The sequence below is a fragment of the Emydura macquarii genome, unplaced genomic scaffold (assembly GCF_026122565.2).
Source record: "Emydura macquarii macquarii isolate MOO-44397 ecotype Brisbane River unplaced genomic scaffold, CSIRO-AGI_Emac_v2 contig_2473, whole genome shotgun sequence".
In the NCBI taxonomy this organism is placed as follows: Eukaryota; Metazoa; Chordata; order Testudines; family Chelidae; genus Emydura; species Emydura macquarii.
Genome location: NW_027132610.1, coordinates 3,922,086 through 3,948,106, shown reverse-complemented (window position 1 = coordinate 3,948,106; position 26,021 = coordinate 3,922,086). Strand labels below are relative to the sequence as shown.

The 26,021-nt window shown below is 43.7% G+C and overlaps 1 protein-coding gene and 1 long non-coding RNA gene across 2 annotated transcripts; one reads left to right on the top strand and one right to left on the bottom strand.

The window, feature by feature from the left end:
• Positions 1-10,893: 10,893 nt before the first annotated feature.
• Positions 10,894-24,888, bottom strand: IL17D (interleukin 17D). Its single transcript, XM_067562730.1, has 2 exons — positions 24,620-24,888; positions 10,894-12,973 (listed from the first exon to the last, which is right to left on the bottom strand). Exons 1-2 carry the CDS (start codon positions 24,763-24,765, stop codon positions 12,655-12,657), a joined length of 465 nt encoding a protein of 154 aa, XP_067418831.1. The 5' UTR covers positions 24,766-24,888; the 3' UTR covers positions 10,894-12,654.
• Positions 16,098-25,003, top strand: LOC137162808 (uncharacterized). The gene is made up of 3 exons (XR_010922504.1): positions 16,098-16,157; positions 23,822-23,918; positions 24,727-25,003. It is a non-coding gene; the product is annotated as an uncharacterized lncRNA (long non-coding RNA).
• Positions 25,004-26,021: the final 1,018 nt, after the last annotated feature.

Here is a 26,021-nt window from a genome sequence, read left to right as displayed (position 1 = left end):
CATACACAATTGCATTTTTAATACAAAGCATCCCAAAGGAATTAATCTGAATTCAGTAAGATTTTAATTTAATTCAATTAAGTTAATTCAGGATATTGTAGGAAATTCAGTCTGTCATGAGTACAAAAGAATAGCAAAGCTGGTAGAGACAAAATCCAAAAGGCTAAGGCACAAAATGAGTTATGCCTAGCAAGAGACATAAAAGGAAATAAGAAGAGGTTCTTTAAATATATTAGGAGCAATAGAAAGATGAACTAAACTGTAGGCCCTCTGTTTAAAGCTAGTAACTGACGATGTCAAGAAGGCTGTGCTTAATACCTACTGTAAAACCTTGCCAGAGAGACCACCTGTCACAAGCAACTACGTGCAGAGACCATTGAACTTTCCCCCTATAATTTAACTGTGAAGAAACTGAAGAGTGACCGCCTGTCAGCTGTGACCAGCGACCACATTTTCTTGCTCCCTTCAAAGCTGGGTGCCTAGTAAGCAGTCACTGCTCTCCTCTCTGCCTTCCGTCTGCGTATGAATCGGAACCAGAAGTTGAACTTGAAATTGAACAAACAGGAGCTAGAAAGGAAGATGTGAACATGTTGAAACGAAAGGTGTACACTACTGTAAATTACAGTTCAAAGCTAAAATAAGTCAACACAGAAGCAAAAAAGAAAAAATGCAAATCCAAATGTTTCTTATACTGAAACAACATGTTAAAGCAATATCCCACCTAGAAGCTGGTACTAGTTGCCATCAAATTGTCAACAGTTTGAATTTAGAAAAACAGAAACCAAAATCTGTTAGGACAGAAGGCAGAAATCTTCGCCGATTATGAGTCAAATGCAAACTCTTCAAAGAAAATTAAACATGATAAAATTGGAATGAAGAAGTCCATTTTCTAACTTACAAGTGGTTTAAATCCACTGTCACTCGTCATGTAAATGTGTCTGGTCCAATGTTGAAAGTGCAAGCCAGGAAATTCGCAGAGGAGTTGGAAAATAGTTTAAAGTCAGCAATTGTTTAATTGTTTAAGAAGAGGCACAACCTTGCGTTTGGTACAGCATGTGGTGAGATTGGAGACCTTAACCAAGATGTGGTTTCAGATTAGAAGCAAAAATTACTTGAACTCACGGGATTATCAATCATTTGAAATCTACAATATGGATGAAACTGAACTGTTTTGAACTATTTGAGTTCCTTCAGAAGTCCTGGGTGAATACCATCTGGTCCTTGTAATTTATTACTGTTTAATTTACCAATTTGTTCCAAAACATACTCTATCCACACCTCAATCTGGGACAGTTCCTCAGATTTGTTATCTAAAAAGAGTGGCTCGGGTGTGGGAAATCTCAACCATATCCTCTGCAGTGAAGATTGATGCACGGAATTCATTTAGCTTCTCCATAATTGCCTTGCTTCCTTGAGGGCTCCTTTTCACCTTGATCGTCCAGTGGCCCCACTGATTGTTTGACAGGCTTTCTGCTTCTGATGTAGTTTAAAAAATGTTTCTATTAGTTTGTCTTTTGCTAGTTGCTCTTCAAGTTCTTTTTTGTCCTGCCTAATTGTACTTTTACACTTGACTTGCCAGAGTTTATGCTCCTATTTTCCTCAGTGGGATTTGACTTTCAATTGTGGAAGGATGACTTTTTGCCTAAACTGCCTCATTTACTTTTTTGTTTAGCCATGATGGGATTTTTTGGTCCCCTTACTGTTTTTAGTTTTTTGTTGTTTTTTAATTCAGGGTATCCATTTAGTTTGCACCTCTATTAAAAAGTGTCCATGAAGCTTGCAGACATTTCACTCTTTTGATTGTTCCTTTTGATTTCTGTTTCACTACGGTACTCATTTTTGTGTAGTTCCCCTTTTTGAAGTTAAATTTAACATTCTGGGGGGAATACCAAAGAAGCCCACCACAATAGCATTTAATTACATTATGGTCATTATTACCGAGTGGTTCAGCTATATTCACTTCCAGATCCTGTGCTGCACTTAGGACTAAATCAAGAATTGTCTCTCCCCTTGTGGGTTCCAAAACTAGCTCCTCCAAGAAGCAGTCTTTGATGATGTCTAGAAATTTTATCTCTGCATCCCATCCCTAGGTGACATGTACCCAGTCAATACGGTGACAGTTGAAATCCCCCATTATTATTGAATTTTCTGTTTTTGTAGTTTCTTTAATTTTCCTGAGATTTCACAATCACCATCACCATCCGGGTCAGGTGGTCAGTAGTATATTCCTGCTATACTCTTATTATGTAAGCATGGAGTTTCTATCCATAGAGATTCTATCGTACAGTTTGAGCCATTTAAGTTTTTTATTATATTTGACTCTATGCAGTCTTTCATATATAGTGCCACTCCCTCACTAGCACAACCTACTCTGTCATTCCTGTACCCTGGAATTACCATGTCCCATTGATTATCATTGTTCCACCAAGTTTTTGAGATGCCTATTATATCAATATCCTTATTTAATACCAGGCAATTAAGTTCACCCATTTTATTATTTAGACTTTTAGCATTTATATACAAACACTTTTAAAATGTGTCCATATTTAGTTGTCTGCCTTCATGTGATGTAATTGAATGGGACTCTTTTATTTGACTTTCTCTTCAACTCTAACCTGTAATCAACTTCTGTCCTCTCCTCTTTACTAGGATATAGAGAATCCCCATTAATAGATCCTTCCCAAGGAATGTCCCTCTCTGAACCATGTGCTTCTCTGTACCCATCAGCTTCCCCTTAGTTTAAAAACTCCACTAAGATCTTTTTAATTTTACACACCAGCAATCTGGTTCTGTTTTGGTTTATGTGGAGCCCATCCTTCCTGTATAGGTTCCTCCTTTCCCAAAGAAAGGTTGCCCAGCTCCTAATGAACTTAAAATCCTCATCCCTACACCATTGTCTCATCCACGCGTTGAGACCCTGAAATTGTGTGTGGGGAACTGGGAGCATTTCAGAGAATGCTATCATAGAGATCCTGGACTTTAATTTCTTGCCTAGCAATCTAAATTTGGCCTCCAGGACCTCTCTCCTACCTTTCCCTATGTTATTGGTACCTACAATGGTGAGTGCCCATGGGGGGGGGAGGGGGGTTGGAGGGAAAAGATGGGGGGAAGGGGTATGTGGTGAGGGGCAGGGGCCATGGGGGAGAGGATGGGGAAGAGAAGGGGATACAGGAATAGGTGGGGGAGGAACAGTACCTCTGCATGTGGCGTTGTCTTGGCCAGAGCAGCAACATCCTTCAGCAGCCAATGCTTTAGTGGCCACCAATGGTAGCTGGGGCTTCCCCAGTAAGCTGGACTGTGTCCCTGTCTCCTTCCCCCACCACCAGCACTGGCTTGCCCAGGTACCACTTCAGGCAGAAGGAGAGAGCCAGCGAGCAAAGGTAACGAAGTTCAGCATGCACGTGTGTATGCATGCATGTGTGCGCCATGCTTTGGCCCCCCAAATATAGCAGTCAAACTCCACCTGTGCTTAGGAGACGGATACCTGCCCATTAAGTTACTTCCTTAGTCCCATACCTGTTCCTTGCCACTTCTAAAAGACCACTCCCACTTCCTCGTCTTGCCTGTGGGAGCCAGAAGAGTCCTCCCTCACCTCTCCATCAGAGGGAGAACCCCTCATATGCCACCTCTATTGGCCCCATCTCCATGCGTGGAGTGTCTGAAGGTTTTCTGCTGTTTGTTCCTCCCTCAAGACCTGGGTTTGTCTCTTCCCAAAGGGAGGGGCTGGACATGGATATTGCTAGGCAGGAAAGGTGCACTAGGAGGGCTGCTCAAAGGCAGAGTGAGGAAATGGGGTCATTAGAGAGTCACTGCAAGCATGTGTTCCAACACAGCCCTGCCTCTCAAAGACCAGAACCCCTCCTTGCATTCACCACTAGCCTGACTCCCCTAAAAATTAAAGTGAACAGGTGACATCCAGCTGTGGTTTAGTTATTTTCCAAAGGATTACTTACTTATGAATAGAATTGCAGAACAGGAAAACAGAACATTAAACACACATGCATTGGCACACAGATCTCTATCTCACCATGCGGCATGTTTTAGAGTCACTACCTCAAATCTCCAGACCACCAAGCAGACAGACAAGGCAATACCTAGTCACTCACTGAAATCTTGCCCTTAGCTAGGTGACTGGTTATTTTTTAAATGGGACAGATCTGCATGCCAAAAGCAATGGGTTTCCAGTTAGATAAATTCCTCCTCCTTAACCGCAATTTGAATTAGCTGCTACAATCACCAGATGCATCTAAATTGTTTCTTCACCATTTAGGTCCTCAATTGGTTTTAGTCTCCATTTATGTCTGATTCTTAATGTAAGGGTGTTTTACTGAGCTCAATATTATACTCATATTAAAAAAAAAAGTAGCATCTCTGAAGCCCAGCTCAACGTACAATCTATTTTCTGGGTGGTGAAACTGAATTTCATCCTGCCTTGTTCGCCCACCACCAAGAAAACAGTCACCTTTTGATGTGTAATTCAGATTACTTGTTTATGCTTTGAAAAGAAGCACTATGCTCACACATGAGTATGAAGATGAGCATAAATTTAACTTTTTGTAATTGGACGCTCAACAGCAGGTCAGTTTCTACTGGCTTTTCTCTTTAGAGTATGCTAAGCTTTATGAAATATTGCTTTGTGCTCTTAAAAAAGCTTCCTTGTGGAGCAGGACTCTTCACCTTTCACACTATTCTTCTTAATATTTAAATGGTACGGCTTTACTGAAGATTATACAGCAGCTTGGATAACAGCATTCGCAACTGGAGCTGGGAGCAGGAGGAATTGTTTTCCCTGAAAATGTTCCAGATTTCAAAAATTTCGCTGTTCTGCAGTGGGACCAAACCAGGACCGTTCAAAGTGTTTCACTGAAAAAAAGAGAGCCCAACCCAGAATATCCAATAGCATGGGGGTTAGAGCAAGCGGGTATGGGAGACTGTGACCGAATGCATCCCTGGGTTCACACCTGACATGCTGTTATAATCATTTTTGTACAGAGTATGCCATCTGAGATATCATTTGAAAACTCATAACTTACTGGTCAATAATATGGTGAAATCTATGTAGCAACATTATATGTCAAGTTATGAATCTAAGTTGACTGAAATGTGTTTACCTGACAAGTCTGGGAAGGGATAAACCTGTTCCTCAAAGACAAAAGACAAGCTAATACCTCTAGCCAAGTGTCATCGAAGTTGATTGACAAATCAGCTGTCAATGGCCATTCTTTGGCAATGAAGAAGGGGCAGGAACCGATCTGCATTTTAGCAAGCAGCCACATGGAATCGCTTTCACCATGGGACTCCATATCCCCATCTGCACAGCAGGAAGGACCTTTATCTAGGGGTAACCCTCAGGAAGATGCATTTCAAAGGGTGATTGGACTATAACAGTGAGGGACAAAAACACCCCAGGTTCTCTCTCTGTACCTCTCTCTCTTTCACCTAAGAAAACAAAGGAACAAGCCCTTTGACTTTGTGGGGGCGGATCCTGGCTGGAGAAGTTGGTCAGTCCTGTTGCTGGGAACATATGGTAAGGATTTTACCTTGAACCAAGTCTAGTTTTTAAACTTTCGTTACTAGAAAGCATTTTGTCTTCATTTCTCTTGTAACCATTTCAGAGTTTATTACCTTGTATTTGTACTTACTTAATCTCTCTCTTTGTAGTTAAATAAACATGTTTCACTTTTTAATCAAAACTAATCCAGTGTTGTGTTTAAACTGAACTTTGTGGGTAACTCCAATTAAAGTGGCAACCTGTTGGATATTGACCCCTTACAGAGGCCACGGATCTGTAATATCTGAACTGCCCAGGAGAGGACTGAACAGTGCAGAACACAGGTTTTGGAAAACATTTGGGATGGGGAGTGTGTTGGGGGCACTCTGTAAATAATCATCAAGGTTGCTGGAGGCCATAGTGTGGCAGGTGTGTCTGCTGGCGTCGGAGTTGCTGGACCAGGACTGCAGCTATATACTGATACTCAAGGCGTGACCTGCATGCTGTTTGGCTGGTTTTGAGAGGTCTGGATTGGGAGTTACAGCACTAAAGCATTGTGAGGCACCCATGCTTGCCGGGCAGGAGGTGACACAGCCCCTCACTGAGCTGGATTGCCCCCCAGAATGTGACAAAGACCCTGGTTCAAGTCCCGGGTCTGAATCAGGCAGAGAGGCATGCCCACCTCAGCATAGCCACTAGCCTGGGGTCAGGGCAAGTGGAAGTGGGAGATCCTGGTTCAAACTGCTTCGTCTGGGATGCTCCCATATGCTCAAATCACCAGCTGTTTTGGAGTGGGCATCTACGCTCTTCCTCTCTTGGTTTTGACCACAAATTCCATGTGGGCTGGAAAAGCCTTTCCTGATGCAACATTTGTTGAACTTGATACTGAAATTTTGGTTCCCCTGAAAACCCCCCGCCCAGCTCTCGTCATGACTTACTCTTCGTTGCAGTAAAGCAGTGATCATTTCACACTATTGTGACCATGAAAGTATGTGCATCAAGTGAGGTGGGATCAAAGGCTGCTCCAGCCCTTGAGCTGAATTAGCAGGCGTTGGGCAGCAGAAGGGCCTCTCCACATCCTCACAGTCGTGTATGTGAATGAAAATGTGGCATTTGAGGAGGAATGTATCCTTGGGCACGGTCTAACAGCCCTGTGTGAGAGGTCACAACACAGCTCTGTGCACACCCTTTAGGCACTTCTGAAGTGGTGCAGCCACTAATACTGTCTAGGACTGGCCATGCTGCTTTTGTGAAGGTAGAGATTGCATAGCCATGAAGAATGGTGCAGTGTCCATCCCACATCTAATGCCATATAGATACAGACCTGGTGCATGCGTGTGCATGCCCACGTTCACAAACACACCAGGCACCACAGCAAGTGCAAAACATCTGTATCAGTGGGGTGGTTGTGTGCCACTCCCTCATAAGTAGGTCACCTTCAAGCACAAGCACATACTTTAGAAAACATGGGTATGAAATGGGTCACAGCACCACATTCCAAAAACCACTGGTCAACAAACATCCACTCACAGCTGTGCTGCCTCTCTTGTCGCTCATTTTGCATGCTGATCACTGTAGCTGAGCCTGGGCTGTGCAGTATATAGTGATTGGCTAATGAAACAAAACTAGCATCTCAAGATATTCTCAATCTTCTTACATGACCTGAATTTTCCAGTCTAGCTTAGGCTCTTACTATACAAAAGAGTCTCTTTATCAAGGAGCGCTTTCCATGTTTTGCAGCTCCTAATTTATTCCAGGGACAACCTCAATAAGAGAAAACATGTTCCTGGCACAACAGAAAGGGGATCAAATAATCTACAGTTGCCAAATAGTTTCAGCTTTGAATTGTTTGCATTTATTGGATCTGAATTGGGTTCAGATCATGCCTTTCTTGTGTCAACAATTTGTGAGCCTTGAAGTAATGCCAATGAACTTTCCTTCCCCTTCCATGCAAATGTAATGCAGCTCTACAATGGTGGTACCTGAGGGCTAGGAGCTGGAGACTGTCACATCACAGCTGATGTCAGATTACCATAAATCCATAACATAACTTTCCAAAAAAAAGACATGGCTAAATTCAAGCCCCTAATGCTGCATCAATAAAGTGGAGCTGGTAATACTTATGCATCAAAGGGGTGAAGTGAGGATTAATTAATATTTGCACAGTGCTTTGGAGATGCAAAATGCTTTTGATGTTACATATCAGTATTAGTAGCAAACAGCTGCTCACTCTAAAACAGACAGCATGGTTCTAAAAACCAAGCACCTAGCTTGAAAGCAAACTAGCTCAGCCAACAAATTATTCACACAAGAGGATGAGAAGTAGATTAATAAAGGCAGTGTGTAAATCAGGCAACATTCTACATGAGCTCACTTATAGCCTTGAGGAGACCCTTTCTGCATTTGTTACAGCGCAAAGAAGAACAGGCCTCCAGCACACATAATTTATTGATCCATTGAGATTTTGCACTGGTCTAATACTTTCCGCTGATTCAGCCAATTCTCAAAACTTTCAAGGCTAAGCAAAGACATTTGGCATTCTTCTTGGTTTGAATTGGCCAGATCATGTTCCACTTACCTGAGCTTCCTTCAGCCTGTTATTCCCAATGGCTCTCGAGAACATGCACTTGTGATTTGAAAATCTGAAACGGCTCTCATGGCTTGTGCCTGAAAGACTGGAGAATTGCTTAACAGGTAGTCACCACGTAACAGCAACTTAAAACAACCACCACAGTCACTGAGCTACTTTTATAAGAAATCGATTCTCTTTCCTGCACATCATGTGAATAAATCCATGGCTGCCAATAATTGATTTGTTGTAGTTGGCAGTGTTGTTGTAGCCATATTGGTCCCAGGATATTAGAGAGACAAGGTGGGTGAGGTAATATCTGTCGTTAGACCAACTGCTGTTGGTGAAAAAAATAAGCTTTTGAGCTACCCAGAGCTCTTCCTCATGTGTGGAAAAGGTACTTGGAGTGTCACAGTTAACTATAAGGGTGGAACAGATAAAGTGTTAACCCATGCTTCAAGAGACCATTTGAGGTGAAGTTAACAACTCATATGACAAAGGAGGATTAGTGGGTTACAGATTGTTGTAATGAGCCATAAATGTCTTTATTTAGTCCATGATTTTTGGTGTCTAGCAGAGTTAGGAATTTAAATTCCCAGGCTCATCTTTTGAAGGTGTTGCGCAGTGTTGGAATTATTAATAATATTTGAAATTATTAATATTACTGGGAAACCACCAAACACTAATTTAACCATAAATTCCTTTATTAAACCAAAGGCCAAATGGTTCTTTATTCAGTTGCTCTTAAAAACCATAACTAATAAGCAATTTACTACCCCCAAACTGTAACAAAACATTTATAAGCATTTGATCAAGATGCTTACAAATGGGCTAAACCTGAGGGGTGCTTAGACCCATATTGGTTGGCTCCACTGTGGTCAGGCAGGTATTAGAAATCATCCCTGCTTGAGCTGACCTTTAATACCTTTTAACAAAAAGTGATGTCATTGCCAATTACTGATTTCAGTGAAAAAAACCAACCTGAGACAGTTACAGGCTTAATCCAGATAAGATTTACAACCTTCTTTCTTCCCAAGGCCTTTTCTCCTTAGCTCTTCACCTTCTTTCTGAGGAACAACAACTTTTGCGTTGAACCTGGTTTCACATAGGTGATAACACTGGTATGTGGGGTGGGAAAGAGCTGTGTTGGCTCATTTTAAGACCGATTCCCTTTGTTTGATTTGAAACCATTTGCCGCCACCCCTATTGGTCAGAAGCCTTCATTTTAGAAACTTCCTCTTATTTCATTAGTTATTCTTTGAACCAGATATCCTCCTTACTTTATTCGTTTAGGCTTTATTACTTAGTATTTTCAAGGCCTTCCTTCCACTTGCTAGTCAAGACCTTTCTTTACAACATATACATATTTCCTTAACCAATAAGCTAACTTTAATTCTTTAATTTTATACTTAGCCTATGTGCAGGTTTCCTTTGAGACCGAGGACTGAAAGGTCAGGTATGAAGTGATCACTTTGTGAAGTGTTCACCCAGGGGTGAGATGTTGATTTTGTCTTTTATCATTTTTTTCTGTGTGAGTTTATTTGAGAGTGTCGTGATTGTCTGGTTTCACCCACATAGTTGTTATTGGGGCAGTTAATGCACTGGATGAGGTACGCCACATGTTGTGATAGGCATGTGTGGGACCCATGGATCTTGAAAGGTAAGGGGTGCTGATCATTGTAGTGGTGGAGATATGTCTACAGGCTTTGTATCTGTTATTCTGGCAGGGGCTGGTGCCACTTTCAGTTGGTGTGTCTTGCTTGCTTCTGATGATGAGGTTGTGGGATTGTTTGAAGACCAGAAGGGGGCTGGGACTAGGAAAGATTTCTTTCAGGATGTAGTGTCCATCAACTATGGATTGTACTTGTTTAATGACAGAATGATTGATTGGATGGAAGTTGCCCACCTTTTCTCTCTGATTTGTGGTAGACATTCCAAATTTTGTGCCCAAAGAAAGTCTGGACAAAAGAATGCTTGTGATGGAAATTAACTCAGAACCCCATGAACTGGGCATGTTGCTGATGATCTCCTCCACATTAGGTGATAAATATCCTTTTTTTGGGTGTTTATCAACTACTAATTTTTTTTTGCAATCTTGTAACAGTGAAGAATGCACTTCACACAGGGTTGAGCCCAAAGGATCAGTTTCACACTCAGTGAAAAAGAAACAATGTCAAAAAGAAATTTAGGGCAAGAATAACAAATGCAAGCTCTATATCCTGCAAAATTTAGGGCAGCTCTTAGGGAAGAAACATATGCATCTAGAATTCTGAAATTACAGCATAATCTAAACAAAAATCCTGAAGAAGCCTTTTACCAAAGGGATCTGATAGTCTGTAATTGTTAAACAACTGTTTTGGATATTACTTTATTAGAGCCTGTTAAACATTTCATGCCTATATCATGAAGGGGTTTTGTTCCTCCTAATGGATTACAGAATTACTGAGTTTTAAATGTTCTAGAGGATTTATAAGAAGTTGGATTAACTGCCATACAAAAATAGTGATTTACCGTGCCAATTTATAAAAAGCCTGGTGAACGTTATTAAGGATCTGATTCTGTCATGGAGGACATGGATTCTGTTACTTCAGCAGACCTCTGGGACTTCTTCAGCTTCAGCCCGCCACAATGGTGGGGCTGAAGTAGATGTCAGCCCCTGCCCAGGAGCAGCCGCAGGGCTGGAATAGTGGCCCAGGGCCGGAGCAGTGGCCTGGGGCTCACCAGCCCCCGGTGCTGGAGTAGCGGCTGCTTCTGCATTAGTAGCAGTCACTGGGGACAGAGCAGGAGCAGCAGTGGAGCTGGAGCGGCAGCCAGCAGTCAGCCCCTGGTGAGAGTCCGACTTTAGTCTCCCGCTCCAGAATGTTTTTAGTAAAAGTCAGGGACAAGTCACAGGCTTCCGTGAATTTTTGTTTATTGCCTGTGACCTGTCCCTGACTTTTACTAAAAATTCCCGTGACAGAATCTTAACCTTAAACATTATACATAAAAAGACAAAAAGAGACACGCGTGGAGTGTGATTTTTAATTCTCTGCTTATTCAGCTTGTTAAATTCTGCTTTGCTCACAGGCTTTCCTATTCCCCAGCACTACCACGATGTACTGTGGGCATACAAGAAAAGGAACATTGGGGTGGATAGCATCTTGCTTTCTTGGCGCCTCTGTCTAATATAAAGAATACTTGCATGGACCAAGTACAATTTTGAGGTTGTTGATGCAGCAACCATATTACTATACAAGTGCATTCGTCCTCAGCTCGTCTGTAATGGAATTGCGCAATCAGGCTCCTCCTGCTGAAAAAGCTCTGTCTTACTCTCCCATTTTGAGAGAGCCATCATCGCTGGAGATTGCAGCTTCCTTGGGAGGCTGTGGTCACTAGCTGTGTCTGTGCTACAGAATTCACTTGGCTGATTCAGCCTGAATCATGTCCCCTTGTGACTGTCTGGAGGGAGAGATGCAGTCTTTCATATGGCTGGGATGCATTAGCAATGTGTGTGTACCACTGTTAGTTCCTCCAACTAGAACTTCAGACCTCTGCAAGCATATGAGATCTTATTGTCCTCTAGTGGCTGTAGCCTACTGGGGGCATAAGACCAAATGCTACTACATAACCATAAATCTTTCACCAGTTGTTATCCAGTGATTGATAATGCACAGGAAAGACAATAACACAAGTTGTGTTATTTCATTAGTTCGCTTTACTATTTAATTTCCCTCAGTGGGATTTAGTGTCAACATGACAAGGCTTGCAACTTTACAGGCTACGGCTGTCATGACTTAACAGTTAAGAGGTTGACAGGGAATGGGGTGTAATGTAGAATACGTGTGTGCCAGAGTCAGTCTCTTTATTATATTTGTATCTTCTTTACTACTAGAAGGATTTAAACCATATCAAAAAAGTTAATATTACAGTTTTGTAACATTCTAGTCACTGTTTTATCAGCAGGTTTGTACTCAGAGTAGCGCAGAGAATTGAGCAATAATAAAGAGAATGTCTCCTGTTATCGAGTATTGTATGGATGACTTTTATCAATTCAACACAGTTGAAAAATACTCAGTGGAAAAGGATTCCCATTTTGTAGACTCTAAATAGCTAACGTTGTAGCAGCCAGGAACATCACTTGGACTTTTACAGTCTGCACTATAACAGGAGGGCCCCAACAATCAGAATTACTGTCTTCCTTTCTGCTGCTAACATGGTACATGTGCCATAGTTACGTGACTTTTACATAGCATTACCAAATAGTAGAATATAAAATTATTGTACAGTATTTGCAACAAGGAGCTTGTTATGAAAGTAGCTAGCATGTTGCATGGTTATATCCCCTTATAAAATTCACCCAAAATAAGCAATGGTAGAATAAAATTGTGTTTGACTCTAAACAAAACAAATGTAAAGAAGCTGAACTCTGAAAAGATCCTTCTTATTTCATATGTCTTGACTAACATGTCTGAATAACTGAACACAGCCTCCACCTTATAACTGCAACAGTTATAACTAGAAAGACAAAATGATTTTCCCCGTTGCTTTATAATCTCCTGCGTCAGTGAAGTATCAATGTGGAGCCAATTAGTATGCAGGGTTCCTTGAATGCTTCTCATTCAGATGCTGGATTGTCATTCTGGTTTACCAACAACTTCATTTCTTGCTTGTCTATGCTGGAATTGACACTGTCTGCCTCTTTTTCCTGCTCAGGCACACACGTGCACCCCACCGGGATAGTGACGTAATCCTCTGTGTACACATAGCGACCCCCAGCACAACCTGAAGTGCGGCGTAGGATGACAGTTGGCATATACACAGGGGTGCTGCGGAAGTGGAAATTCTCCTCGCCGTAAACCCCAGTGAGACAGCCCTTGCACAGACAGTACGCTTCTGGAATGTATTTGGGATACCTTGTGGGATCGTAGGAAATTCTGCATGGAAGTAAAGAATAAAGATTCATTTTCTGCTTTTATTTAAGCCATCTGGAAAACATTGTAACAAATGTTGACATCAAATTGCATTATCTAATGTTTTGGGGATTTTGCCAGGAAAAATAGCTGTAGCTATGGCTGTTGTGCTGCTTATTTGTAAAGTGGAAAGAAAAAGTGTTGGGTGGCTTACTGAACTGATCAGGGTCTGAGGCACTGAGATCTCAATGGCCTAAGTTTCTAAAAATGTGAGAGTGAGACAGTCAGATGTAGAACTGTTTTGAATCTTGAACGCAGCAGAAAAGTAAGAGCTACCCCAAGAGGTGACTCTGACTAGTTAAAATCGTGGGGCTGTCTCTCACTGAGGTTTTTCTGCAGATACAGCTTTACTGTGTAAATAGCCTTGGTAACATTTATTACTGCTGAACCCTCTCCTGGAGTTAAGCACGTTAGCCAGGTCTGCTGTTTTGTATAACAAAAATTAGAGCCCCTCCTCCTTCCCCCAATTTCCCAGTGGTTAGGGCACTCACCTAGGGTGTGAGAGCTCTCCTGAGTTGGAGCAGGTATTTGAATCCAGGTCTCCCACATTGTCGGGAGCGACCTAACCACTAGGCTATTGGGCACTCCAGGGTGCAGTCCCTCAATCTCTCCTGTTGAAGCTGTTCCCATTTTTACAAAGAGAACAGTTTCAATAGGAGAGAGTGAGAAAGTTGCACTCCAGACTGGCCAATAGCTTGGTGACTAGAGACTTTCCAGGGAGGGAGAAGCTCTGGAGTCAAGTCCCTGCTCCAAATCAGGCAGACTGGAGGTCCCGGGCTCTTGGACAGACTCTGATGTGCATGCCAGCCTGCCACAGAAATTCCCAAGCTGATTCACCCTGGGTGGGGCTTATGTGGATTAGGCGTGCTCTGAGCACAGCTGCTGGATGAGGCCCCGCTAGTGTGATAGGAGGAGGAATGAGAATCCTGCAGGGCTTAGGTGTGAGCGTGGGGCATGGAGCAGCTTGCTAGCTGTGGGACAGTGTCAGGACTTAGGCAGCTTTGCCCATGCCCATTGGTGGAAAGTTAGATGACTATGGGCAGTTAGGTGCCGTCAGGATTATATGGCAGCTGAGCAGGTATTTTTGTGAATTTCAATGGCATTTAAATAGGCAGGCAGTTGTCTAGGTCCCTATGTGAATCTAGCCCCAGGTTCCCCCTTAGAGGTGAGCTGTGAAACCAATTTAGTTTTATTTGTTGCCCTCTCCTACTACTTGATGATGTAGCAGTTGTGTATTATTTTCCTAGAATACATTTTTTGATAAAAATTTCAGTTAGTTAGATAGAGGCAGTTTGTAAATAAAGATTAATCCACAGGCTAACTACCTTCTCCTCCAAATCCTTCCTCAAGAGCCAATTCTGCTATGCCGCCTACAAGAAATCAGCCAAGCAACGAGGGCTTAGTCATAGATTGAGGGAGAGCTGGCTACTTAAACTATAACAAAAGTCCATAGCCCAGAACTCCTACTCAGATCCAGGCTTCTGCCTGCCCTGTGCCCCTGGCAGGGCTCAAACTGTTCCCTGTGCTGAGTTGGCTCAGACTGTTTTATCAGAGGAGTTTACCCCTCCCTCACCTAAAAGGAAAAGTGTATATGCAGAATTACACTGTGGAACTCCTTGCCCCAGTATGTTATTGAGATCAAGAAAACATAAAATCATCACTGATAAAGTTTGCAGATGATACAAAAATTGGGAGAGTGGTAAATAAAGAAGAGGACAGGTCACTGATTCAGAGCCATCTGCATTGTATGGTAAACTGGGTGCAAGTAAACTATGTGTTTTAATATGGCTAAGTGTAAATGTATACATCTAGGAATAAAGAAGGTAGGCCATGCTTACAGGGTGGGGGACTCTATCCTGGGAAGCAGTGACTCTGAAAAAGATTTGGGGGTCATGGTGGATAATCAGATGTACAAGAGGGAATGTAATTCTAGGATGCATACAACAGGGGAATCTCGATTAGGAGCAGGGAGGTTATTTTACTTCTATATTTGGCACTGATGCGACCACTGATGGAATTCTGTGTTCAGTTCTGGTGTCCACAATTCAAGAAGGATATTGATAAATTGGAGAAGGTTCAGAGAAGAGCCACAAGAATGATTAGAGGATTAGAAAACATGCCTTAGATTGAGCTTCTTGAGTCAATCACTATATTTAGCTTAACAAAGACATGATGTGATTAGTCTGTAAGTATCTACATGGGGAACAAATATGTAATAATGGACTCTTCAGTCTAGCAGAGAAAGGTATAACACGATCCAAGGGCTGGAAATTGAAACTAGACCAATTCAGACTGGAAATAAGGCATAAATTTTCAACGGTGAGAATAATTAACCATTGGAACAATTCATGAAGGGTCATGGTGGATTCTCGATCACTGACAATTTTTAAATCAAGATTGGATGTGTTTCTAAAAGATCTGCTCTAGGAATTATTTGGGGGAAAGTCTATGGCCTGTGCCATACAGGAGACCAGACTAGATGATCACAATGGTCCCTTATGGCCTTGGAATCTATGAATAAGAAGGGAAAGAGTCAAAGTCAGGTAGGATGTTTATATGGGTAACAAGCATATCCAGTTATAATAGTTTATGATAAAAATAGAGTATTGGAAGGGAGATAAAAGCTCATGTTTCAGGGTTTAAGCCAAACTCTAATTAAAAGGGATCATGATTAGACCTTCATGGGGGGCAGGCTATCTTACATTTGCCTACTCTGGGGTTCTTGTCCCTTTGTCTGAAACACCTGGTGCTGGCCACTGTTGGAGACAGGATGGAGGACTAGATGGACCATGAGTCTGATCCAATCTGGCAACTCCTGTGTTCCTATAAGAGAGCTAAAACCTCCATCTTCATTGAAAAAGGGCTGAAGACATTTACTCATGTGTGATGCAAACTGACCATGTAACTCAGTATCCCCTTACATTCTTTAAATTAACCAGTTGTAAGATGACATGCTGGACTTCACACTGGTTTCCTGAACTACATTTCCCAGAACACCACAGGTCCAGGGTCAAGGGTTACACCCACTTCCCAGGTATAAAAGCTCCAGCCTGTTGCTATATCTCTATTTCAAGGAGCATGTTACTGGGGGCAGACAGCAGGGATCCACCTCAGTCAAAAACACAACTGATTTCAACACCCACATAAGGTACATTTTGGCAATTTGCATAGTTTGGGTTACACCACGTGGTATGTTGTTGTCTCTTAAGTGTTGGCTTTTCCCACAGTACATGAATAACTCCTTTATATTCAAATGTCAACAGTATTATAGTACTACAAAAACAGGAAACCTTTCTCTTTCTGCAATATGCTTTCTTTCTTTTTCTGGGTATAATCTGTGTTTCAGGATTACCAGAAGTCAGCTCACCATGAAATAAAAAAAATATGGGCCAGCAAAATGGGAACCATGAATTATCTTAATCTCCTACATTGCTATATGTACAATCCTCACCCCACATGGAAGTGTGACCAGGCTTCTTGTGCCATGCAGATCTACCTCTTGAATTCGGCTGTTGTGGGAGACCTTGAAAGTGCTTCCTGACTGGCTAACAGAGGCTCTGTGCCTCATGCAAAGATAGGAGTTTTTAGCTCTTTTGCACTTTGACTGATCCACCCTGAATTTTCCCCAAAATATCCTCTAAGCAGGGAGGTACACATGTAAAATTTCATGTGAAAATGGGGTATGTGGGGGTGGGGGGCCTGAGAAAGCTAGAATGGGGATCAAAATGGGTGTTGTATAGAGAGCGTCTTACAATCTGAACTGTGGGGTTGCTACCCTAGCTCCATGATAATAAAAGGAGTGGAAAAAATCAGAGCTGATTCAGAGCCAAACCCTGGAACCAAATTATGGGAAGGTTTTGGAGCCAGACTAGAACTTCATGGCTGTTTTCTCTCCATAAAATGGGCTGAAACTAAACTCTGGAGCCAAGTGTCCCTGTACTTTGAATCTGGATCCAAGCTTCTGAGGCTTGAGCACAAAGCTTAACAGAGAAAAGCATTCCTCTAAAGCCTCGTTGTCTTTCTGTGCTTTGCCTCCTTTCTGACTTTGGTTTGAATTGCTTAGAGATTACCAATGGTGCTGTCAGGAAAAGTCTGTCAGTTTTAACGTCTTCCTTCCATGCAATCTATGCCACTGCGCACCTGCTCCTGTTTTCATGTGTAGAACATGAACATTCATGTACAGGGAACACGTATGTTCTCAGCTGCTGTAAATCAGTGTAGTTCCATCAATCCACCATATTGCAATTCACAATGTATTCATTTCTTTCCCTAGAAAAGGACTAAAAATATTTTATTCGTTTGTAGGAAGTATCAGTACTGGATTGGTTAGGGGCATGCTCTAATTTCACATTAATGCTTTCCCACATGTGACTGAAGATGTGACCATGTAATCACTGTGTTATTGGTGGTTAACATTAACTAGCCTTTTAGACAGCAGTCCAAACATACAGAAGACAGAAACAACCTCCTAGTAGTGAGCTATACACAGATTCTGTGTTTAACTTTTCTTCTAAATAAATTTAAATTTCGTACTGAACTGGAGTGGCTAGTGAAATATGACTAGTTTTTGACTTGCTCTTTCTTGTGACCCTGCTGAGTGCTTTGAGAGCTCTGAATGAAAAGCAAACTTCCTGCTGTTTGCTTAGTATGATTGCAAACTTTGAAAGGATGCTTTGTCAGAAGCAGCAACGCTTGCAAAGTATTGAGTTGTTTAAGGAGCTGGTTGTCCTATATTGCTGTGCCTGTAGGTGATCTTCATAATTGTACTTATCGCTTATATATGCACTTTGCACTTTCCAAGCGCCTTACATGCACAGGGTCAGATTCAGTGCTGGGATGAGCATGTGGAATTCCACTGAATTGCAGTCAGTGTCAATGTGCCCATTTACACCAGCAGTGAGTTGACCCGATATTTATGTAAAACACATTAAATATAAAGTGAAATAATTAAATAATCCTAGCAAATTTCCAGTAGGGAAGGATGTACCTGTCCATTACAAAACTAGCAGCTTTGAAATCTCCATCCTGTAAATTGTTCAGAATGTTCAGTAACGGGATGATGCTCTGCATTCTAGAACTCTGATTAGGTCCAGGTGATCATTACACAGATCCGTTAAAACAAAGATCTGATTAATAGCAAATTTGCATTCTGCTGCATCCTCCCCCAGGGCTGCACCTCTGGGCTATTCCACTGAATCATATGATAATGCTAAACTCTGTAAAATGTCCTGGGTATAGTGCTTGAAAAAAATCACAGGAAGTTTATTCACAAGAAAAGTCCCTTTCCTTGTATATTTTTTTTCCTGAAAGTGCTTCAGTTTTCTAAGCCAGCCTGAGTGTTAGCAAAGATGAAGATGGATATCCTCCTGTAATACTTTATTAGAATTTTAAATACATGAGCACTAAACCTGGCATTTTTGTATAGAGAGAAATCATTTGTAAAAAAACCCAAACACACAAACAAGGGATGAATGGGATGAATGAGCATTGGGTTACATGATCAAATAAGTACATGTCGTAAGAAGAAGAGGGCACTAGAAAGTAAAGGAAATTTGTCACCTTCTTTGTGTGTAAAGTGGGAAGCAGGAGGAGTCAAATCACAACTGGTGATGCTGTAGCTAAACTCCATCTGACTCCGACCTAAAATACTTTGTTTTATAAGTGTTATTCAGCAGGGACTCAATAGGAGAGTAGGACAGCCAAGAGGAACCCAGCAATTTAGCTCCCATTCAGGAAATTTTGGAAATATTTGTTAATGTATTCATCTTACTGTGTATCTTATTACGTAACCCACTCTGACTTCATAACCTGTACGTATATTGTAAAAAGGAGATGACTTCATTAGCAATGACAACATGCTGGATGCTGTACAGAACACAAAAATAAAGATAGTTTCTGTCCTAAAGTGTCTCAGGCCTCAAACCTGCTTCAGGATCCACTAGAGTGGACATTTGCACCCAGGCATAGGGGAGGCAAAAGCAGACTGTGTGCGGGATTGGGTCCTACGAGACAGACACAGAAGAGGCTATACTGGGAAATCCGGAGATGAGAGGGATTTAGTGGTTCTATATTTTGGGGGGGAATCAGGGAGATGTGGGTTTTTCAGAGACACTTGAATACATTCCTATCAATCAGCTATAAGTGATTATTACAGTATTTATATACTGGCAGATAAAAACAAATCTGATTTGTATATCTGCCTTTGTGGAATGCCTCATGCACCCCTTCCTACTTCTATCGGGTGGAAGTTTTGCCATGGATCTCAGTGGGAACAGGGTATCAACCATTATTCCTAGATTTAGGCTGCAAACGTTGAGTCATGTGCACTTTACTTGTGTTGAGTGGCTCTCCTCACATGAATAAAGCTGCTCATGTCTCTGTTGATACAAGTTTAACGTGTGTGGCTTCTCTTACTTTAAATGGGGGTAGCTCGTCCTGTTCAGGGCAAAGCAGCACGCTGCAGGTGGCAAACCAAGCACCAATACCAACATTACTGAAGCAGTGCTAAACTAGAGCAATGACCTAGGAGCAAAGGGCTCAGCAGCACCTCCGAAAAGCAGATGTCAGCTGACCCCAATGCAAATCCATGTAATATCATTAGAAAGAAAGAGCAGCCCTGGAATAGAAATATGACTATCCAGAGCACAAGCAACCTGCAGGGCTCTGTTTGCAGGAGCTTGTGCTGTTGGCTGCATTTTTAAAAGGAGTGGATAATTCTGGGCCCCGTCTTGTTAGGTGCTCAGCAAAGCCAGTGAGATCCCCACTGACTTCAATATAGTGACTTCAGTTTACTGTCTCTCTACAGCTCTTGCAAGGTAAAAGAGTGATACGGGTCATTAAACTTCATGCTGCGGGTCATCTACTGATCTTCTGTGGCCAGCAGGATGGGATTTCAATATCAGGCAGATGTAATTTATCCCTTTCCCCCCACACACCCGAGTTAGGTACTGCCAGCAGCAGGATCCTGGACCATCTGGCAACTCCTGTGCTTCTGCGGAGTAGCAAGCCAAAAATGATGTAAGTTTTAACTTTCATATACGCAAATTAAGGATAGGAAAGTAGTAATGAGTGCAGTGCAAAGACAAGAAAAGAGGCTGGAGATGGATTGTGCATGCATTCTGCCAGCCCAAACTGATTGCTTTCAAAATGTATCTGTGCATATAGAATTACACACTTGGACGAGGGGATGTTGTAGGTGAGTGTCAGACACTAGGATTTCAGTAAAGCATTTGTTTCTCTCTGACTAACTCTAACTCTTATGTGAAAAATTCCAGTTGGCTTGGAACGCTGTCATGTGAACTGAAAGGTTAAACAAGAAACAGTGATAAATGGCAGCCTGCGGAGCTGGGGGGGCAGGTGGCCAGGGAGGAACTGCAGGGATTGAAGCTAGGCCTGACTTACTTAACCTCTTCATTATTCATGAGAGGATATAAAAAGGATGTTAATGAAATCTGCCAATGATGTTGCATTGGGAGCTGTTGCAAATGTCAAATGAAGACAGAGAAATAATACAACAGATCCCAGAGAGATTAAAATCAGGGGCAGAAACATAAGTTTCGGAAAAACTAAGCGAATGCACTCGGGCAAAAATAATCTGTCATGTAGCTCTTGAATGGCATAGAGAAAGCTGGAGAGCAATAAGGCTGAGAGGCGTCAGGGTGATCGTGTGTGTGTGTGTGTGTGTGTGTGTGTGTGTGTGTGTGTGTGTGAGAATCTGAGCACTTTTAGACTGCATGCTCAGTGGTATCATGTCATGGAGTAGGGGAGGGACAGTCCCTCTGCACGCAGCATCAGTGTGTCCACACCTTGAATACTGCCCTCAGTTTGGGGCACCTGATTACTGACCTAATAAAAGGCTGGCTATCAGGAAAAGCTTCCTGCCAATGAGATCTGTTGGTAGGCAATAGCCCCTAGGTTTCTGCGTCACTGTAGGTAGGTTTGCAGCACAGCCTCAGGAGTCCCCTCCAATTGGGTATTACTTTAAAACATTCCTAACTTCATTACGAGCCCCAATTGGGATTTAAAACTAAAACTAAATAACCAATAGTTATTATTAAACATGTTGTGATTTGTACCAAACTGCCCCTCACGCCTGGGAGGAACCCCCCCTTGAACATCTCTAGAGCCACCTCGTTATACTCCTCCAAAACCCTCCTCAAAATTCATCTTTGCCATGATGCTAACAAAAAACTTGAGAAAGAGGAGGCCCAGGATGTACAGAGATCACCGCCTATCACACTAATCGCTGTTGTCTCACTGTTTCCTTGTACTCCCTGCCTGATTGTATCCAGCTGGTGGCTCTTGTTTTATACCAAGAATAGATCATAAACACTTGGGGGAAGAGGCTGTCTTTTTATTCTGTGTTCGTACAGGGCCGAGCACACTGGGGTCCTGGTCCATGACTGGGCCTCTGAGGTTACACCGTAATACAATATATAAATATTAAAAACATAGGGTCACTCGAATGGCTAGAGAGAGGTTGGAGCTGTTTAACCAGCGCAGTCTGAGACATCTGGATGAGAGGGCAGTGGATTTATGGCTTTCTGTTCCCCCTTTAGTCCCATTCCTGTGACTGGTGCTGTGTGAACAGATCACTATGCCTATGCTGAGCTCCAATGAAGTCAAAGAAATCTGCCCACACAGATACGATGGCAGGATTGAGGCCAGGTTTGGTAATTCTTATCCCAGGTAGACCAACATCCTGGTAAGACCAATATAGGGCAGAATAAGTGGATGTGAGTTAGTTAAGTTATTGGTGTGTGCTATTCTCAGTATTTCAACGTATTTGGGGTTTCAGGGCATTTTTTAATGTAGCTATAAAAAAAAATCCTCCATGTTTACAAGAAACAGTAATATTCCTATATATATTAGCTTGTCTATAAAAGCCTCATTGAGCAAATGAACTGTTTTTATCTCAGGTAGGGTTTATTTTTTAAGCTAAAATAAGCAGAGAACATGCCACAAAGTAAACCACCTATGGGAGGTCACTAATGAGGTGGTATTTTTATCTTCAAGTGTGTTGCATGAACTGTGACTTTGTCCTTCAGTCAGGGCATTGTAACAGGATCACGTATGAAATGTAAAGAGAAATTCAAATTCTTTTGGGTTTGGGCTTGTTTTTAGCTCTCTATTGTTCACAATAGAAGATTGAAAATAAAGGACCCTGTCCCCCGTTCCTTATTCAGGCACAAATCCCAGAGAAGTAAAGAGGGCAGGATTATGCCCTGTTTTCAATGCTTTAGAAAACTCCCATTTTTACTTTACTTCCTTGTTTGTGGCCCGGCATCATAAGAGAGAGGAGTCAACCCTTGAGGACAGTGTTGGCAGTAGGGCATGTGAAGGCACCTCCTGGGAACATCACAACTGTAAACATGGCAGATGGTGAAGTCGGATGCATTTTAGAACCCAGGACAGTGGGCTGGCCTAAGGTTACCTGCTGCTATGAAATCCCTGGATCTCATTGTTATGCTCTGTCCACACACGTTCTTGCACAATTAGTTTTTTTTAAATATTTTTGTTACTCAACAGGATTGTCTCCCATAGAGGTTTTGGACCTAAATCAATGCATTCTGAAAACACAGGGCCTCCTGACTCCTCTTCCTGGTCTTTTCTGGATCTCTTAAAATCACTGAGTTTCAGTGGGAAAACCCTGTCTGTCAGAGTGAGAGTGGCAGCCCCAAAAGGAAGGATCAGGTGGCATTACCAACCCTACAGAGGAGTAATCTACACAGAGGACAATTTGGACCCACACTTCAGCTGAACTTTCAGATCCCAGGCTCAGTCTTTGGGCCAGGAGTTAGGAAAACCATCTTTTTATTTCTGAGTTTCAGGTCTCATATGGAAGACCTTGAAAGCCAAACACAAAGCTCTATGGTTTTGCTGATAATGAGTTGGAATGTGTGTGCACTTTAGGATATAGTAGCTTTTCTTTATTATTTAATAACAGATTTTTTTTACGTGTATGGTAATGTCTCTCTCTTTGAGGTAATCATCTAAAACATTAATGGTCCCCACCATTGCTGGTATTCTGCTCCTCTTGGCTTTCTTCGTAGTTTATTTTCTCTGCTAAAGGCCAAATGCCTCCTGAATGTTTAACTTTACCTTGGATGGGATTTCCTTTATTTATTTTTAGTGAAATTCTAGGTAATCAAATCCTATTTCCAGCCCACATTTCTCTCATGAAAGTATCTGTTATTTCCTGCTGTAATTGAAAAAATAAGTGTACTGAAAATTCAAATATCTTCACTGAAGAGGTTAATGTCCCTTAATCTCAGTCTCTTTTGTTATCAGATTTCTGCACTGCTGTAGGATCTGATAGTCAGTCAGATGCCTCCTTTTGCAAGGTGCAGTTTATTAATCAGGAAAGATTGTGGAATTCATAACCACTGTTCCCTTTCCACACTGTCTACATCCTGTCCCGCCTATCTTAAAGGGATGAGTCTCCATGGAACAGCTGCACAATCAGGGGGTTTTCTTGGTGCCAGTTTTATAGGATGGAACTGATTCTGCATGGGCAGTGTGCCCCCTGTGCCACCTTTGGGGTGGTGGGGGAAAACTTTCTAGTTGAGCAAAAAGCTTAATGTCAACTCCATTTTCTTGTTCACTTTTCACTTCTCTTTCTACCTGTTTTATGCATTTCTCTTGCAGCTTTGTATTTTCCCCTTACACTGTACTATTTTATAGCATATTTTAACTCTTTCAAGCTCTTGGTCTGGCTTTTTTCCAATATCTTTTAATCATTCCATTCCCCAAGATGACTCCTCGCTCCCCAAAATCAGTGCCATTGAACCCCACCTTCTGTCCTTCACTTAGTGCTTCTATCACTGCAGAGCAGCAGGCCAGGCCATTCGCACCCGCCTGAGACATCGAAAGACAGTCAAAGTGACTCCTGAGTCAGCAATGACCACAGGTGGGGAAACGAGTGGGTTTAAGCCTCTTTCTTTGGGGGAGCAAGGGACCTTGACACTATTGTCAATGTTAGGGATAAATCCTGGCCCCACTGAAACCAATGGCAAAGCCCCATTGACTTCAATAGGGTCAGGATTTCATCCCAAGAGCTTACACTCTCCTGTGTTCCAGCATCCCTACTCCATGTGTGAGTTATTGTGAGACAGTCTAAGATCTAGAGAATATGATGCTTAAATACATCTCTGTGCCGGGCAGCTTTGCCTGAATGGAGCTACGTCCTTACTCATCAATACAAGAAAAGGAGAATCATGGCAGCAAAGTCACGTGAACCTTTCTGCGTGTTAGTTAAGGACTATCCGGCTTTTCGAGTCATAGATTTTAAGCCTAGAAGGACCATTATGAGCATCTAGTCTGGCCTCTTACACAACATGCACCACAGAGCCTCACCTCAATTTCTACATCAAGCCCATAACTTCTGACTGGGCTAGAGCCTATCTTCTAGCTAGGAAGACAGCCAGTCTTGCTTCCAGACTTCCTTCTCTAGAGGCCTCTGTTGAGCCCCTGTGTCAGGGAAACAGTTCCGATCTGACAAGAAACTCAGCCTGGGAAGACGCTAACAGCAATGATGGGCCCCCATAACCCCTACAGTGGGCCTGTCCCACCGGGGGAGACTAGCCAAGTAGATAAAGCCGCTCTAGTCACCTGTAAGACCAGGGGGAGACGCTGTGCAGGTTGATAGGGAGGCGGTACTTTTTGTCGCTGACTGCTCTGCCCCCTGCCGGACAGCTGACGTTATGCTCTTTCTCCAGCGGCTCCAGCTGCAGGGTGTGGTGGAAGGCGCTGAGCATGCCGGCGCTGAGCCGCCCGTACAGCTGCTCCAGCAGCTCCTCCGGCCGGTCGGCGCAGGTTCGAGTCCGCTTGCTCACCTTGAAGGCCTCGGCTCTGGGGCTGCCCAGCCCGGCGAAGAGAAGAGCGGCGAGCAGCGCCCAGACCTGGAACAGCCCCCGGCAGAAACGGCGCGTTCACACGGGCGGCGCCTGCTGCTCCCTGCCGGGCGCTGATCCCCGGCGGGGTGCTGCCGTCCTACGGCCCCTTGGCTCAGCCGCCCCCCGGAACACACACACCGGGGTGTCCCCGGCACCGAGCGCAGCGCCGGCGGCAGCGCGCCCCTCCATTCCCCGCCCCGCTGGCCCGGGCGCAGCCGCTGGCTGCGAGGTGCCCCCCCGCTCGCTCTTTACACCAGGGTCAGGTGCCGCCGAGCTCCCCCCGCCCCCCGCCGCTTTCCTGGCACCGAGCGGGGCGCTCAGCTGCTGGGCTTGCTCCAGCTTCCCCCGCCGCTCGGTCTCCCCCGGTCCCGCCCCCGGCTGCACCTCTGGGTCGGAACCAGCCCCGCCGGAGGGGACGGAATGGCGGGAGGAGCCCGCAGGCGCCAGCTAGGACCGAGAACGGCGCCTGTCTTGCCCGCTCCTTTGCCGTCCCTAGCGCCCGGGCAGGGAGCCGCCGGCCCGGCCCCCTGCCGCCCTTACCTGGCCTTGCTGCATGGCGGGACGGGCTCGGGAGAGCCGGGCTGGCTGCGGCGCCGGGCCGATGGACGCGGCGCCTTGCTCAGGAGCTTCGTGCCGCTGACTGGCTCGGTGGAGGCGCGGGAGCAGCTGTAGGACAAGTGCCCCGCTTCCCTCGCTGCATCGCCCCCGGCCTCGGGTGCCAAGAACATCTTAGACGCTCACAGCGGAGGCTGATTTTCAAAGCCTCGAGCCGAGCTCGCGTCGCCCCCCACACCCCCCCCCCCCCCCCCCGGCGTATCTGGGGATCCGTGAGTCCGTGTCCGAATATGGCAAACACCCAAGGACGGTGCTCGGAGCGGGGGAACAGCTGGATCTCGCTGGATCCTGCCAGATGCTGCCCGTTTTCAGCCCCAGCCAAGCTCCCTAAATGGTACCATCAAAATAGAGACCCAACTGGATTGCTCCTGATGCTCCCAAACCCGTGTCCCGCTGCATCCAGGGCCTCAGCAGGGCAAAAACGTGGATCCAGCATCTGGCTGCCGCTGGATCTGGCCCCTAACCTCCACACTCCAATGCACGAGCGGGGAACAAGTCCAGCT

Bases quoted from the DNA above. Each gene is read 5' to 3' on its own strand.
- IL17D (XM_067562730.1), bottom strand. From the start codon at position 24,765: ATGCTCAGCGCCTTCCACCACACCCTGCAGCTGGAGCCGCTGGAGAAA. The intron at 12,974-24,619 runs GTGACTAGAGCG...ACTTCCATGCAG, and splicing joins GTCTCCCCCTGGTCTTACAG to AATTTCCTACGATCCCACAA.